The sequence below is a fragment of the Cydia fagiglandana genome, chromosome 18, assembly GCF_963556715.1.
Source record: "Cydia fagiglandana chromosome 18, ilCydFagi1.1, whole genome shotgun sequence".
In the NCBI taxonomy this organism is placed as follows: Eukaryota; Metazoa; Arthropoda; class Insecta; order Lepidoptera; family Tortricidae; genus Cydia; species Cydia fagiglandana.
In genome coordinates, this window is record NC_085949.1 from 2,101,053 (window position 1) to 2,119,824 (window position 18,772).

At 32.8% G+C, this 18,772-nt stretch overlaps 1 protein-coding gene across 1 annotated transcript in view; it reads right to left on the reverse strand.

Moving 5' to 3' along the window:
* The window catches only part of LOC134673261 (neurexin 1), a 255,780-nt gene that overhangs the window by 151,336 nt on the left and 85,672 nt on the right, over positions 1-18,772 (reverse strand). Inside the window, exon 4 of the mRNA XM_063531225.1 lies at positions 5,602-5,746. Within this exon, the coding sequence (XP_063387295.1) occupies positions 5,602-5,746 (145 nt within the window). The remainder of the gene's footprint in view (positions 1-5,601; positions 5,747-18,772) is intronic.

Consider the following 18,772-nt stretch of genomic DNA (forward strand, 5'->3'; position numbering starts at 1 on the left):
GCTGAGCTTCGAACTAACGATATCATTCGAGGACCGTCTGAAAGATACGTTTTCAGCGGGATGCTGAGTAATAATAATATAAGATGATCTTGCAAATAAATAAAATTATTCAAATCTTTTAACGTCATTCAAATCCATTATTAACTCCGGACGCAAAAAGAGGGGTGTCATCAAGGTGTCATATATTCAACGCCAATTTCTGTGTCAGTAGGATCGTAGCTCTCCAACGACTACACCGATATCGATGCGGTTTTTTACGTGAAAACGAGTTTCCTTGCGGTGATTCTTAACTATGTTTGATAGAAATCGAGCCAGCAGTTTGAAGAGCATCAGTTCTTTTCTAAAATGATATAAGGCATTTTTAGATTTTTTTTTTGAGTTATAACGTGGGGTTTCTTTTAATTTTTAGTTTAATACTTATAACTCTTTGGATCTTACATGTGAAGCCTAATTTCACTCAGTTCATCCACGACATATATGTAAAAAGGGTTTCAAAGTAGGTACCTAAAGTTAAAAAGCCTTGTCAGAACCTATTAAGCCGTTAGCAACCATTTGAAAGCAGAAACTTGAAAAATGTCACCTCAAGTGCTACCATTTCCTCTATTTAGATCTTGCCGATTGTGCCAGCGCGAAATTTAAAACATGAACGTAAAAAATCTAGGGCAATAATAACGTGAGTAAAAATGCCGTTTTGTTCACTGAACTTCAATAAGCCTTTTGTTAACCCTTATCTTGGCATCGTAACACCCGTGATACATGGAACTTTAAAAAATCTAGCAGGTTCAGTTTATTACCTAACAAAATAATTCCGCCTTCAATATGTCGAGCTACCCTCCTTACTTATAGAAAAAAATAATGGACACGAGTGTCATTGTAAATTAATTAGTAATAATCAACATGGCGCTGCGGAAACAATAGATTTCAGTTAGTACTGGAAGTTTTGCATTTATTTCTTAGATTAGTTTATATTTTTCCATAATCTAAATTTTGATGTATTTACTATTTTTTAGTGCGTACATATTTACAATGCGTTCGAATTTAAAAACATTTAATACACAGAACCTTACATGAAACTGTTATGTGTTATATTTGATACATTGCTAAGAACTCAGAAATGTACATATCGAAAGGATTGTATTACATTTAATACATTGCCAAGTTTTCGTCAAAATAGTTTTACATGATTTATTAATTTTCTTTATATTTATGGGGTTACAAAACATGTTTCAATTATTTAATATTAGTTGTCGTATTATTTAGTTATTAAACTTTGATTTTTTTAAGTACTAGATGTTATTTAATTATATATTCGTACGCTGTAGCACTATTGCTACGCCGTAGCCCGTAGCATGGAAAAATATGTGTATGGCAAAAAATGCCCACAAAGTAAAAAAAAAAGAATTTTTTTTTACGGTTATTTATTTGTTTACTTTCATATTTTACTCAACTTTATGCTGACGACTTTTTTGAAACTTTACGGGATCAAATTTTCCGCCCATGTGATCAGGTATTTGTAGATATAATTTATTTTTAAAGGTTTATTAGTCATCTGATGCTTTAGATTGCGTTTAATTAGCAATAAATGATCATTTCTGTTGCATTACACGTTTTATTTTTATGAAAATCTACATTTTTCTTCTAAAAAGTAGGTAACTATTTTGTCGAGTTATTGGCACTGTATCAAATATGATACATATGATTTTCCGAAACTGGAAAATCCTGGATTTTTTTCCTTATTTTTTAATAGTCTAGTATGCTCAATAGGTAACAAAAAACTAAAAAAATGTTTATATTTAAGATATTTTGAGCCTTGCCAAGATAAGGGTTAACGACCTCTTTCGTATTGAACAACACAGTCAGGCACTGATGAATTGAAAAGCCTGCTTTTTGGCCTAAATATAATTCTTTCGAGAAACTTTTCTGCAATAACTTAGTGAATTTGCATTTTTTATTGTTTATTTGCGTAGTGGGGTCAATGTTTTGGTAATTTTATACAGGTACGGTAACAAACAAAAGTAAGTACTAGCACTAAGCACTAGCACTAGCGGTAAGGACTAGCAAGCGCAGTGTAGAACGTCCACCCACAAGATGGACAGACGACCATGTTAAGGTCGCCGGAAGACGCTGGATGCGGGTCGCTTCCAACCGGCACGTATGTAGATCCAAGAGCGGGAGGCCTATGTTCAGCAGTGGACGTCTTATGGCTAAGATGATGATGATGAGGATGACGGTAACAAACACGTAGCCAAAAATGTCAATCGGCGCGAATAATAAATAGTAAAGATATGTGTGACGTTCCACGGCTGACGCTTACGCTATTATTAACGCTGCTCCAATATTCAACCGGGGCAATGGTACCTTTTGCCGTGGATCGTCACATATTTTTACTATTTCATATCTAGTGAATCTCTAATTCATTTCCCGAATCGCGCCGAATACACATTGACGATAATTGACACAATATGGAATAGGTATATAAGTGTACTAAAGTGTATCAATCCCATAGGACCCTGGATGCCGATCACTGATTTTTTAATGCGACCAATGGGCATATTTTTCCTTTACGAGATAAATAAAAAACCAATTCTTGATATTATTGTTAGAACAATTGTGACAGGAATTCAACTAACTTCTTACTAACTTTGTCCGTAGGACACCCTTCAAACGCCTCCCTCTCCAAACTTCCAACTCCCGTCACTTGTACCAACCACCATTGAACATTGAAATATGAACTGTATTGTTAAACCTTCACGACCCATTTTACGATGCTCCTTTATTGGTGCTACGTGCGCGAGTTACGGAATGTGCTGAAATGAGACGTTTTGAAAAACGCTGAAAATGAGAGGAATTTTTAAATTTAATGCTCAGCGAGTTCGGTATTGTGTGCCTTTTCGATCTTACTCCGTTGATATCAAACCTTTGGGACCAATTATGCGGGAGTTGAAATTTAGATGTATATTATAATTTAGGAGTTAAGTTTCCATCTCTGGTGGCCTAGCGCTAAGAGCGTGCGATTTTCAATTAGGAGATCGCGGGTTCAAACCCAATGAGTTTTTCGGAACTTATGTAAGAAATAGGGAGACCAACAACCGCTCAAAATGGAGTGAGATTGGAGAGGCGTATGTCCAACGGTGTGGGCGAACACACGCTGAAGAAGAACATGTACGAAATATCATCAGAAATCAGAAATCAGAAATTATTTATTTGCATTGATACAGTTCATTCAGTTGATTCAGTTGATTGAGTCATTGGACATTTACCAGTCGTTTTTCGTTGAAGGAGCACATCGTGAGGAAACCGGACTAATCCCAATAGTTTAGGGGGTTGGAAGGTCAGACGGCAGTCTCTTTCGTAAAAAGTAGTGCCTACCCCAACTCCTGGGATTAGTTGTCAAGCCCCCAGCCTCCCATGAGCCGTGGCAAGATGCCGGGACAACGCGAGGAAGAAGAGAGGTTTCCATCTCAGGTCTAATCTCCAGGGGCAGACCCAGAATAAGATGGAAGGATTTACTCGTAGTTTTAAATGACATGAGTGGACAGGGCGAAGTGAAGAAGGTTAAGCAGGTTAAGCAGATTAAGCTACTCCAACACTATTAGCGATACATAGCTAGGAAAAGAGAGATTTTAGGAGTTAGATAAAAAAAATCCTGTAAAATAGAGTACAGGAAAAGAACGATCCATAAAGGAAAATCTAGAAAAAACAAAGCAGAAAGGAAGCGCACTGGTAAATATTATTTTAAATAAGTTCAAAAATTTGGACCTAGAAGAATAAAAAGTCTTCCCCCCTTATTCATCTTTATTTATAGTTATTTGAGTTATTCCGATATTAAATGTACAATAGTAAAGGCACAACCTCAAAACTCTCATTATTTTATAATCCACTGCGAAATGTGATGTTATTCAAGACTCTGGCGTTTATTAATTTCACGTGCATTTAAATGAAGTTGTTTGCATAGTTATGTAGAGAAGATACGAGGAGCTAGCAACTATCTAAACAAAATTATACAAGCTAACTAACTACACCTAAAATATGTGGCATGAACACCACAAATTAACTAAGCTTCCACTTTAGAAATATGTATATACCTACAACCCTACAACTCCGTATAAAATAAAACATGTCTAAGATAAGTATCGTATCGTGTATCCGAAAATCAAGAAAAATTATGGTTGAAAAGATGGCGCCTTTGGCCTATACTCGTGTAGATGGCCACACCGTTTGATATTTAACAAATACACATATCACTGAAAGTACAAGGATCAAAGTCAAATGGCGTTCTAAAAGTTTTAATCCTGTGTCGAAAAATGGCAGTAAATTTACTGTGACTACAAAATTTACTTTGACAGTACGCCTCTATACTAAATTCTCAGTACATTCACACATACATATACAACCCATTTCTGTTCAAACAAGCAAAGCAATTTCCATGCATAGGGAACGTTAGCAATAAATCCGTAAAATCTCCTTCTCCAGAGATTGACTTGTGCTCGGGCGGATCCGGATGTAATTCCTGCCGATATAATAGTGGGAACGCTATAAAAGTAAAATACGAGTAGAGTATCGGTACGAGTACGTTTCGGCTTAAGTACCTGAGAGCATAAGTTAATATTGGGTATAAAATTCTCATATACTACTTACTTATATACAATCAGTAATATACAAATGTAACCTACACATTGCAATGTCGCTCGTCGAGTTTTTCGAAATTGACTGGACACACTCCCGTGTGTCTAAATAAGTATAGTTTTACGAGTAAAGGATACGAGTATTATAATTTGCCCCATGAAACTAATGCGAAATACATATTTTTGTTAAACATTGATTCTGCGATAATTTGATTGTGAAACGAATACCACGTCGGTGGCAAACAACCATAATATAATAATATATATAATAATATATAATAAATACCCTACGCCTGTTGGGCCCGATTGACGGGTATCTATTTGTACCCGTGAATGGGTTCTAGCAGGTGTATTACATAACAGCAAACTTCTCCAAAGGGCCTCTACGTGTTGGATCTGTATCCCCACGCACGCCTATCAAATGACCGGGATGTATATACCCGTGACTTTAAAAGAGATACATATAATAATAAATAAGCCTTTTATTTTTCTCATTTTTTTACATGCAGTATAACATTTCATTTACATGCAACAAAAGAAATATATTATTATACAATTTCATTTTAATCCATATTCAATTTATTATTTATTTCATAATATAATTATTTAAACATTTCTTATTAATTCAGAAAATATTTATGAAATCTTTATCTTCTTTATTCATCATTTTTCTTAGGCTAGGTTTTTATAATATGTATATAAAAGTAAAATATAAAAACACTTACAAAACAATAAAAAATACATATAAACACATTATAAAAAACCTAACCTAGGGTGCCGCCGCCAATCTTTATTATTATTATTTTTTGGCAAACAACCATACGGCCTGCCTTATAGTAAGCGGTCACCGTAGGCTATGAACGCCTGCAACTCAAGGAAGAAGAAAAAACAGGGAAATATCTCACTGTTGAAGTCTATTATCATTTATCAACCTCAAGCATCAAGACGCTACGGAAGTCTACAAGTCTAGACTTACCTTCAAATCTCTGGAGTGCCTTAATTCCTGGCGCCTCGGCGGCTGCCCCACCACATCGGAGTACACCAGATTCCTGATGGACCCTCGGAACTTGGGCTCGAAGATCACTGAAGGCAGCGCTAACGTGGTAAGCTTCGAGTTGTATCTGCAACAACCAAAATATTTTTAGTCACAATAATCTTCAACGCCCTGGCTGGGGGTCGCGATAGCGGACATGGAAGAGAACAATCTCACACCTGAGAATACCGAAGACCGGGCAAAGTGGAGAAGATTGAGTAGGAAAGCGGACGCTGGCGCTAGGCTGGGAAAACTCTAGGTTGAAGAAGAAGAATCTTCAATACAAGAGAACGGAGTCACAGAACAGTCCTACTATTTATGATTTTCAACAGCAGTTTCAATTCACGTAGCCTGCCACTACCGAGGACCACTAAGATGCCTCACGCTAGACCGGGCCGTGGCCAGGCCGGAGCTTCTGGCGCTTCGTTTTCTATGGAAAGCCACGTGATCACAAATCAACCGTCATAGTATATGTTTGCATGTATATGTTTAGTTCTATATGTAAGCGATCAGACCTTCGGTATAAATTTTTAACTTGTGTATACTTTCCAACCAACGTTTGCTGCATTGCTAGAACTAGCGGTGGTTTAATCCCTGATCCCTATAAGACAGGTTTACCTAGTTTAGGGCTCAGGACACTATTCCTAGGCTGTCTAACAATAGAATACTTTTAAAAATGTAATACCCTTCTACAATGTAATAAGCTGCATTTTTGATACCTAAATAAATAATTTTTCATTTTCATTTTCATTTTCATTTTCATAGAATAGGTATGACGTGTCGTACGACTCGGCCGGGCCCAGGCCCGTCTTGCGTGAGTCATCCTTATAGCAGTATTGTGAATCCGAGCTATCCTTGGCTTGAAATAAAGTATAATACGAGTGAGTATCATCTTGTTTACTGTAACTTTTGAAAAATTGCACGAAGCCTGAACTCCGCTCTTTGTGACAAACACAAAGTTTCAAAATTAGTTACCACTCGCATGTTAGCGCCCACGCTTCAGTTGGGATTAAATTACTTTCTCATCGTGCTTGTCATGTTATTATATACTTTGTTTGAGTTTATATACCTACTCTGGCAACTCAATTTTGTCAGGCGCAAAATACAAAATGTTTAAGGATCGATCCGCACCTAAATTTTGAAAAAAAAGCTATACTTTTCGATTTTAATATATTTTTTTTCGATGTAGAGTCAAGTGTAAAAATATGGGTGCACTCATCATCGTACTCAAAAATAAGTCCCATAGCTCTTATGGCAGCGAATTAAGAAGTATGGGATATATTTTTGAGTAAGTTGTATGCACCCATATTTTTACAGTCAACTGTACTTAAGTGTATTTACACTAAGAATACACAGTAAGAATTTTCTTACCACTAAATTTGTTAAATCGTTGAAAATCAGGAATAGGCAAAAATGTGAAAAAATGCAAATTTTACCCCGCTATCTTTCACTTTCCTTTTATAGAAATCTCTTGTCTATTCAAACGTTTTCAGCGTTCAAATAGATATAAAGTTTCAGAACAGACAAGCTAAACTCCGGTATCTTTAGATAGTTGTGCATTGATAAAAGTTCGAGAGCTCCAGATACGTGGAAATCTGGGTTGTGTAAGCACAGTCGACCTTACTTCGTTGTATTAAGGCGAAAAATGTAAAGGTATCTTTGACGTCGACAGTACACTAGGTACACTGCAAGCAAACTACCAGCAATATTTTCTGTTTAACGAACTTATTAATAAACTGAAATAGACGTCATATACTAAATTGACCAACTGCTGTATTCGAACTTCAAGATATACATAAGAAACGATACGTACTAGATCCATTCTAGATACGTTATAGTTTAGATATCAACTAGTTCTCTTTTGCAGCGCAATTCGGGCAACCAAATGTCACTTTTACGCTAGATAGAGTAAGATATCTATTAGATGTGAACTGGATCTCTAAGTCATATCCTGTGGAAATCGTTCAAGAGTATGTCCAGAATCGCGCAAATGTCAAATTTGACAGGTTAGATCTTAAACATATCGTTATCGTATCTTGGTGATGTCTAATAGATGTCTATTTCTAAATCCGAATCGGGCCCCAAGAGTTCCAGTGGCGGTGGCCGGATTCGAACCTTCAGTTTACGTGGTTGACGCCCTGGACCTCTAGGCGACCCTGACTCTACCCTTACTTAAAAGACTTCAGAGTAAGAACTAAAAATAGTCATAAGGACTATAGTCCCCTAAGATTTCGTCATTAATCTTGATCCTATTCTATCCTAAGAAGGGTAAAAATATATTATTTATTGCATATTAATAAAACAGATATTAAATAACAAAATAAATAAACCATAAATCGAGCCCTAAATTAGCCTGAGGCATTGTTCCCAGGACTTACCTATATGTGAAGATAATATTCCTAAATATTGTCACTAGGAAAACACACAGAAACACTCTAATATTCTGCTTTAGTCTATCCTTGTCCTGCCCGATTGGATTTTTAAAGTAAATAGATAGGTATTCCATTTTTAGCAAGTTATGAATAAAAAGCCTGGATCGATTAAAGTTACACTAAACATTCTGTTATTTTTACTTACAACGTGAACCAAAGGAAAATCAACTTTATTTTCCAAACAATTCGGTTCAAATTTAAATGGCTTAAACTTACTATGGTGGGCAGGACGACGCTATATCATCTCGTATCGAACCGATCGAAGTCTTAATAAAAGTCTAAAGGTAATTTGAAAAGAAAAGTTAGCATATTTCTCAAGTTAGATTGCGGTATCGCGCCCCTGAGAGCTTACCGCGAACCTTCGACATGTTGCCTCTCTGTCGCACTTGTAAATTCGTACGTAAGTGTGACAGGGAGGCAAAACGTCGAACGTGGTTCGCGGTAGGCCCCCTGAGGCCCGTTGGAAGCAAAGACGCTTAAGATGCAAGCTCAGTTCTGTCATCATCTCTATAAAACAGAAGTGCTTTTTGAATAACAAGGTGGCTAGGAGTCACTCAACTAGTGGCTCTCTGAACTAAAAACCCTCATGGCTCCGCCATTTTGGAAAATACAAATATTTTTGACCCAATCCATCCTACTGTAAGATTCATTAAAATTACTAATTATTAGAAACAGATTTAATGAAATAAAGAGTTGAATAATCATTGGTAATCTATAATTTAATAAATTTAAAAGTAACGTGATTGATAGTTGACCTTTGTAAATAGAAGGTAGTTGGAAGAAAGAATAAAAGACGACTGGCATGGCGGTTAACGGGCATTCGGTTACGGGCAGAGGTGAAGGGAGGACGATTGTGAAGTGAGAGGATTGGAGATTGAACTGTAACGGAATATTGTGATCAAGAAATATATTGCTGTTATGAAAGAAGGAATTTTTATTATACATCAGAAGTGGTAAGTACCTACAAGTCACTATGGTATTCCTGATATTAATATTAGAACTGATTGAGTTAAATCTTAATTACCCAATTAATTTGTTACAATAGTAACAGTGGTGTAAAATTATTATGATTATATACCTATACATATATTAGTAACACTTATATTGGTTGTTGTTTAGTTGAAATTAATTATCATTTCATATTTCCTATGTTAGGAAGTTTATGTTTAACGGGCGCTTAGAAACAAAGACACCGTTAATTTTATCAAGAACAAAATAATTGGGTAAACCCATTTCGGCCTATTCGTTCACTCGAGAGCAATTATACTGCAAGTTTTCTCTTCAAGACCAACAGTTAGGTTTTTTTTTAGTGTTTGCTGTAATGCCTATCCATAATATAATTAAAGCATTCGTTACATCGCGGGTAGCGTGAAACCTTTGGAACACCGTTTTATTTTGAATAGTTCGGATACGTTTATGATTATTTACAGATGTAGATCGAATTCTTTTAGTCTATGTATGTACCGCTTATTTGGTTACAACTTTTACCATATTTTCAATATATCACTTATCAATACGTCAGTATTATATAGCGGGGTTAAGTGTTTTCGAAATTATAAACTACTCAGACTGTAAATAAGTAGGAATGATACTTTTACTGGTAGTTACCGACCCGCCGACCTGGCCGGGGTTACAATCGCTGTCGCTTCGACAACGAAAAGCATTATGTCTCTATATCACTCTTCCATATTAGCGCGACAGTGACAGTTGCATTCCGTTCGCTACGGAGCGTAAGCGATTGGCATCTTGGCTACGCGGCCCGTTTCGTATTCCGGATCCCGTTTCTGGATTTGGGTCCGTGCCGGATACTGGAACCGTGCCGGATGCATACCTGATTTGTGCCGGATGAGTTCCGGATCCATGCTGGATTCGTACCGGATCCGTCCCGGATTGGTACCGGATCTGTGCCGGATTGGTATCGGATCAGTGCCGGATCCCGAATTTGTTCTAGATTCCTTTTCTGTACCAGTTCTAGAATTTTCTCGTTTCGAAAAGCCTGTGTTCCGGATCCGTACCGGGATAGGGATCTGTTTTAAACGTCCCGCATTTAGACCCCGGAAGCAGTAAATAAATAAATAAAACAGTTGAATTTAGCTTAATAAGAACAATTTATATTTGTCTACTATTAACAACCCAAAGATTTAGAACTCTTCCATTGCTGGTGTTGTTTTCGAGTTCCAGACTATGGACCATGAGGAAAAAAAAACATCCAGGCGGCGCTCGAAAACTCCTGAGCGTGACCGAAAATCGAAATCTGATGATGGACAAGAACGTCGAAGCCGAAGTCGCAGGGAACAACAGGCGGAGTCGCAACCGGCGAAGCCGCAGCAGCGGCAGACACGGCCGAGGCAATGAGAGATGGCTTCGAAGATCAACACGGAAGGACAACGGCCAGGATCGCTTTCACGTGGAAGCCGCACAGGACAGGAACGGATGGCTTGTATATCTTTGTCGTCTTCAGTTGTAGATTTTAATAGATGTCGTTTATTGCTTAAACTGCGAATATTTTGGTACAGTATCCTTGGTTTTAAGAAGTTCGTTGCAAAGCTCTGCTGATTGCTGTTGATCAATTCGTCAATTGTGGTTGGTGCAACTGACGCTTAAGTGGCAAGTAAATAACGATATGATGAAAATACCTACATATGATGATAAGTATAATATTATCGAATTATAAAATTTCTGGATTATTTTAATTAATGAGTTACAGATTAATGAGTTACGGATTAATGAGTTACGGATTAATGAGTTACGGATTAATGAGTTACGGATTAATGAGTTACGGATTAATGAGTTACGGAGTAATGAGTTACGGATTAATGAGTTACGGATTAATGAGTTACGGACTAATAAGTTACGCATTGGTGAGTTACTGGATTGATCAGTTACTGGATTGATCAGTTACTGGATTGATCAGTTACTGGATTAATCAGGTACTGGATTACTGGATTAAGCAGTTAATGGATTATAGAGTTAATGGATTATAGAGTTAATGGATTATAGAGTTAATGGATTATAGAGTTAATGGATTATAGAGTTAATGGATTATAGAGTTAATGGATTATACAGTTATTGGATTATCGAGTTATTGGATTATTCAGTTGAGTTATTGGATTATTGAGTTGAGTTATTGGACTATTGAGTTATTGGATTATTGAGTTATTGGATTATTGAGTTATTGGATTATTGAGTTATTGGATTATTGAGTTATTGGATTATTGAGTTATTGGATTATTGAGTTATTGGATTATTGAATTATTGCATTATTGAATTATTGAATTATTGAATTATTGAATTATTGAATTATTGAATTATTGAATTATTGAATTATTGAATTATTGAATTATTGAATTATTGAATTATTGAATTATTGAATTATTGAATTATAGAATTATTGAATTATAGAATTATTGAATTATTGAATTATTGAATTATTGAATTATTGAATTATTGAATTATTGAATTATTGAATTAAAGAATTAAAGAATTAAAGAATTAAAGAATTAAAGAATTAAAGAATTAAAGAATTAAAGAATTAAAGAATTAAAGAATTAAAGAATTAAAGAATTAAAGAATTAAAGAATTAAAGAATTAAAGAATTAAAGAATTAAAGAATTAAAGAATTAAAGAATTAAAGAATTAAAGAATTAAAGAATTAAAGAATTAAAGAATTAAAGAGTTAAAGAATTAAAGAATTAAAGAATTAAAGAATTAAATAATTATTGGATTATTGAATTAAAGAATTATTGGATTATTGAATTAAAGAATTATTGGATTATTGAATTAAAGAATTATTGGATTATTGGATTTTTGAATAAAAGAATTATTGGATTATTGAATTAAAGAATTAAAGAATTATTGGATTATTGAATTAAAGAATTAAAGAATTATTGGATTATTGGATTTTTGAATAAAAAAATTATTGGATTATTGAATTAAAGAATTATTGGATTATTGAATTAAAGAATTATTGGATTATTGAATTAAAGAATTATTGGATTATTGAATTAAAGAATTATTGGATTATTGAATTAAAGAATTAAAGAATTATTGGATTATTGAATTAAAGAATTATTGGATTATTGAATTAAAGAATTATTGGATTATTGAATTAAAGAATTATTGGATTATTGAATTAAAGAATTATTGGATTATTGAATTAAAGAATTATTGGATTATTGAATTAAAGAATTATTGGATTATTGAATTAAAGAATTATTGGATTATTGAATTAAAGAATTATTGGATTATTGAATTAAAGAATTATTGGATTATTGAATTAAAGAATTATTGGATTATTGAATTAAAGAATTATTGGATTATTGAATTAAAGAATTCAAGAATTATTGGATTATTGAATTAAAGAATTATTGGATTATTGAATTAAAGAATTATTGGATTATTGAATTAAAGAATTATTGGATTATTGAATTAAAGAATTATTGGATTATTGAATTAAAGAATTATTGGATTATTGAATTAAAGAATTATTGGATTATTGAATTAAAGAATTATTGGATTATTGAATTAAAGAATTAAAGAATTATTGGATTATTGAATTAAAGAATTAAAGAATTATTGGATTATTGAATTAAAGAATTAAAGAATTATTGGATTATTGAATTAAAGAATTAAAAAATTTTAAGGATTATTGGATTATTGAATTAGAGTTAAATAATTATTGGATTATTGAATTAAAGAATTATTGGATTATTGAATTAAAGAATTATTGGATTATTGAATTAAAGAATTAAAGAATTATTGGATTATTGAATTAAAGAATTATTGGATTATTGAATTAAAGAATTAAAGAATTATTGGATTATTGAATTAAAGAATTAAATAATTATTGGATTATTGAATTAAAGAATTAAAGAATTATTGGATTATTGAATTAAAGAATTAAAGAATTAATGGATTATTGAATTAAAGAATTAAATAATTATTGGATTATTGAATTAAAGAATTAAAGAATTATTTGATTATTGAATTAAAGAATTAAAGAATGATTTGATTATTTAATTAAAGAATTAAAGAATTATTGGATTATTGAATTAAAGAATTAAAGAATTATTGGATTATTGAATTAAAGAATTAAAGAATTATTTGATTATTGAATTAAAGAATTAAAGAATTATTGGATTATTGAATTAAAGAATTATTGGATTATTGGATTTTTGAATAAAAGAATTATTGGATTATTGAATTAAAGAATTAAAGAATTATTGGATTATTGAATTAAAGAATTATTGGATTATTGGATTTTTGAATAAAAGAATTATTGGATTATTGAATTAAAGAATTATTGGATTATTGGATTATTGAATTAAAGAATTATTGGATTATTGAATTAAAGAATTATTGGATTATTGAATTAAAGAATTATTGGATTATTGAATTAAAGAATTATTGGATTATTGAATTAAAGAATTATTGGATTATTGAATTAAAGAATTAAAGAATTATTGGATTATTGAATTAAAGAATTATTGGATTATTGAATTAAAGAATTAAAGAATTATTGGATTATTGAATTAAAGAATTAAAGAATTAAAGAATTATTGGATTATTGAATTAAAGAATTAAAGAATTAATGGATTATTGAATTAAAGAATTAAATAATTATTGGATTATTGAATTAAAGAATTAAATAATTATTTGATTATTGAATTAAAGAATTAAAGAATGATTTGATTATTTAATTAAAGAATTAAAGAATTATTGGATTATTGAATTAAAGAATTAAAGAATTATTGGATTATTGAATTAAAGAATTATTGGATTATTGAATTAAAGAATTAAAGAATTATTGGATTATTGAATTAAAGAATTAAAGAATTATTGGATTATTGGATTTTTGAATTAAAGAATTAAAGAATTATTGGATTATTGAATTTTTGAATTAATAGATTATTGAATTAGTTATTTGCTATGGATGGAGGCACGGATATATGGTAATGATAAAAAAAAAAGACGGAAATAGAGGATGTTATGTTGTGATGAGACACGTTTGTGTCATGAGAGTGATTCAGTAAGTAGCACATTAGAAAAATAAAAATGGAATCAAAAAAAAACAAGAGAAATAATGTGCTACACGTAAAATTTGATTAAAAAAATGGTATGTTGTGAGACACGTTTGTGTCATGAGAGTGGAAAAAAAAAAACGGAATAAAAAAAAAACACGAGAAATAATGAGTAAAAAAAACATAGCAGTCGAATATGTTAAGTAATGTACTTTATATGTATTGATGCATAAAAAAATATGATATATTGTTGTATAATTATTGAATAGAAACTTATATATTTAGATGGATTTATTGGATTTGAAATTATTATGCGAAGATATAGATTAATTCAATAAATAATAAGAAAAATGTATATAGACAGACAAAGAAATTGTATTAAATGGGTAATAAAGCATTAATAATTTTCTTACTGAATGCCCGATGATTTGACATGCCGAGTGTAAGATTAGATGACAGACGGAATTAGTATGACTGTGCATGAGGACATGCACAATGTCAGGATGGGCGAGTGTAAGATTCATTAAAATTACTAATTATTAGAAACAGATTTAATGAAATAAAGAGTTGAATAATCATTGGTAATCTATAATTTAATAAATTTAAAAGTAACGTGATTGATAGTTGACCTTTGTAAATAGAAGGTAGTTGGAAGAAAGAATAAAAGACGACTGGCATGGCGGTTAACGGGCATTCGGTTACGGGCAGAGGTGAAGGGAGGACGATTGTGAAGTGAGAGGATTGGAGATTGAACTGTAACGGAATATTGTGATCAAGAAATATATTGCTGTTATGAAAGAAGGAATTTTTATTATACTACTCTCCGGAAAAACCTTGTTGATATTTAACGGATCCTTTAGGTACAATTTTGTTTCCCAATTCTTTGATAGCCTTTGTTAAAATTCTTGTATTTATTTAATTTTATTGAGAAATAAACGGCTTTCAATTATACAGAACTAGCTGTTGCCCGCGACTTCGTCCGCGTGGAATCTTATCTTCAACATTTTACATCTTTAGTACCTATAATTTTCATATCCAAGCAATGTTGAAATTAAGTACTTTTCTTTTTTAGCAAGTTGTATGAAGTTTTAAGTCAAGTGGATTTTGATGTTGGTTGCTGAAATTACTTTTCTTGTATTCTCATAATAGGTACCTATGCCTTTATACAGAGATTCAAGTTCCGCATTCCGCACTCACAAAATATCTGATCTCCATACAAACTTACAAATATACAAACTTTCAACCCCTTTCTCACCCTTGGGGGATGATTTTCAAAAATGCTTGAATTAGTTTTCATGTTTTTTAATTTATTACCTTTTTTCCAAAAAGTTAAAGTTCCTAGCTTAAAATTAAATTTACACCCCAAGACGAATTTTCATCCCCTTTTTAGCCCCCTTAGGGATTGAATTTCCAAAAACGTTGCAATTACTTTTTTTCGTTATCGGCTATTATGTCTTTCTAAGAAGTTTCAAAGCATTTGTAATGGATTCAAACTTTGAACCCCATTTTAACCCTGTTAGGGGATGAATTTTACAAATCGCTGAAATCACTTTTATTGTCTTGTAATAATATCCCCAAATACAAAGATTCAAATCCCGCGCTCGAAAAAATGCATGATATCCATACAAACTTTCAACCCCGTTTTCACCACCATAGGGATGAATTTTCAAAAACGCTGAAATTAGTTTTCTTGTATTTTAATATAATACCTTTTTACAAAGTTTCAAGTTCCTAGCTTCAAATAAAATTTGCACCTGAAGACGAACTTTTATCCCCTTTTTAACCCCCTTAGGGGTTGAATTTCCAAGAACGTTGCAATTACTTTTTTTCGTAATCGGCTATTATGCCTTTCTAAGAAGTTTCAAAACCATTTGTAATGGATTCAAACTTTCAACCCCTTTTTAACCCTGTTAGGGGATGAATTTTACAAAACGCTGAAATTAATTTTCCTGTCTTCTAATAATATCCCTAAATACAAAGATTCAAGTCCCACACTCGAAAAAATGTTTGATATCCATACAAACTTTCAACTCCTTTTTAACCCCCTTAGGGGTTGAATTTCCAAAAACGTTACAATAACTTTTTTTTGTAATCGGCTATTATGCCTTTCTACGAAGTTTCAAAGCATTTGTAATGGATTAAAATTTTCAACCCCTTTTTAACCCTGTTAGGGGATGAATTTTACAAAACGCTGAAATTACTTTTCCTATCTTCTAATAATATCCCTAAATACAAAGGTTCAAGTCCACCACTTGAAAATTTTTTTGATATCCATACAAACGTTCAACCCCTTTTTCACTACCTTAGGGGATGAATTTTCAAAAACGCTGAAATTAGTTTTCTTGTATTTTAATAATATATCTTTTTACGAAGTTTCAAATTCCTAGCTTAAGAGAAAACTTTAACCCCATACAAACTTTCATCCCCTTTTTAACCCCCTTAGGGGTTGAATTTCTCAAAATCGCTTCTTATCTCTTGTACGTTTTATAAATGCAATCTGGTTTCTGGCTTTTGCAGTTTCGGCTCTGCGTTGATGAATCAGTCAGTCAGTCAGTCAGTCAGTCAGGACACTTGCATTTATATATATAGATATATATATAAAATAATATGACTAAAACAGGAGCCAAAACAGTTTCACCAGTGAATTAACGAAGAAAGGCTCAAAGGGAACTTATTGAAAATTAAAGTATAATAATTTATGGACAAGTGCCTGTGAAAAAGAAATATAAAGTTACAATACAATAAACACTTAAACAGGTTAAGCTGATGTTCTTAATAAATTAGGTTACATTTTTTTTACAAGCATTTATTTAGTTTCACCTGACCGTTGTCTGTGTGTAATCAAATCTTGTAAGTTAAATTTGATCCACTTCCCGGTTTCCGATGGAGCTGAAATTTTGCATACATATGTATAGTAGTGTACCCTATGATGGGCGTGGAACCAGTAATGGGACAAAAAACCACAAATCCTGTAAAATAAGTGTCTAAAAGTAGTTTATAAACATTGCCTGTATATTATCATAAATAAGAGTCCTAGAGCTGTTTCAGTTTGAATTTTTATTAAATTTGGTTGTTTTTTAAGAAATTGGCGTCAACCCAAAAGTTGTCGTGTCACTGAAAAAAAATACCACTACGAATTCTTAACAACTTCGCTAAGAGAGGTGAGTTAATTTATGAAATTTTAATTAATTAATACTTGATGAAAACTAGAATGTGTTTTGTTACTTGCATTTACCATGAGATAAGGTATACAACATACTATGTTGTGACTCCACAGATGTAAAAAAATAGTGGTATTTGGCCCAATCCCATTATAGGAGCTGTAAAACTGCATACCTCCTATAATGGGACAATTTACATAATGATGCTTGCCATGCCATCATTTCATGTTTAAACAATACAGAAGTAAATTTAGTTACGAAATATGTCAACCAGGAGGTATGCTCGGACTTCGGATAAATTAATATCGTTTTTTAGTGTGGGTCAAATCTTGGTAGCCGAGTTTGAGCCAATTTCCCCATTTCCGATTGAGTTGAAATTTTGTATTCGTAATTAAATATGCAAATCGGATGATAATGCAATATTATGATAACATGGACCAGATCTGATGACCTATTTCACTATTTTATACTGATAGAGCAGTGTCCATTACTGGGGGGCCCATTACTGGAGCTTTGGTGTCCATGACTGGAGAAAAATAGCATAGTTTTAATTTGTTAAGTATGTGGAAACTCATTGCAGTATCTTTGATACAACACGCCTGAAACATGAAAGACGGGTAGGACTTTCATCTTTCAATACGCTAAGCGGTAGACCATTCACATGTATTAGGGAAATATCACAAATACTCCAAATTCCCTCTTAAATGTCCCATGACTGGTGATGTTACTATAAATCGGGTGACAATGCAATATTATGGTGTTATCGAACTGATCTGATGATAGAGACCGGAGGTGGCCATAGGAACTCTGTGATAAAAAAACGAAACCTAATTGTGTTTGGGGTTTTTACAATTGTCTCGATGAGCATTAGTTGCCTGTGGAAAGACAAGTACAGTCAGCGATAAAAGCTTGTACCAAAAATGAAATTTTTGCCAAAAACTTATTCAATGAAGAAACAAATTGTTGAACTCATCCAAATTAGAATATTATGAGTTATACAGTAAAAGTTAAAATTAGATTTTTCCGTTTCCTCTCTAGCCAAAGCAGGAACTGAGCTAACCGTATTAAATTCCACACTTAGCCACGCCACGCCAGTTATCCTGGTACGTTCCAGGCATACTCGAGAACGCTAGGCTAAAATATGGAGCTACCTAAGTGCGGTTTGCAGGACCTACCTATTAGGTAGAAGAAAATATTTTTGAAGTGAAAACTTCTTTAGCGGCGCTGTGCACTTCTGTGATGGGGAAAAAATGTTAAACTCGCGACAGGTCACGTGGCCGTAAGATTCGTAAGACGTAAGACGGACACGTGACCTGATCGAAAAACTGTTACAATATCATTGAGTTTTCACTTCTGCCCGCACTCCCGGAGTGCTATCCGTTGTTTCAAGATTGTATATTCAAGATTGTATATTTTGTTTATTAAGAGGAAAGGGGACAGTTACGCGATCGCTGGTCCATACTCAAACGTACTTAATCTTTATTTTCCTCTTTCGATACTG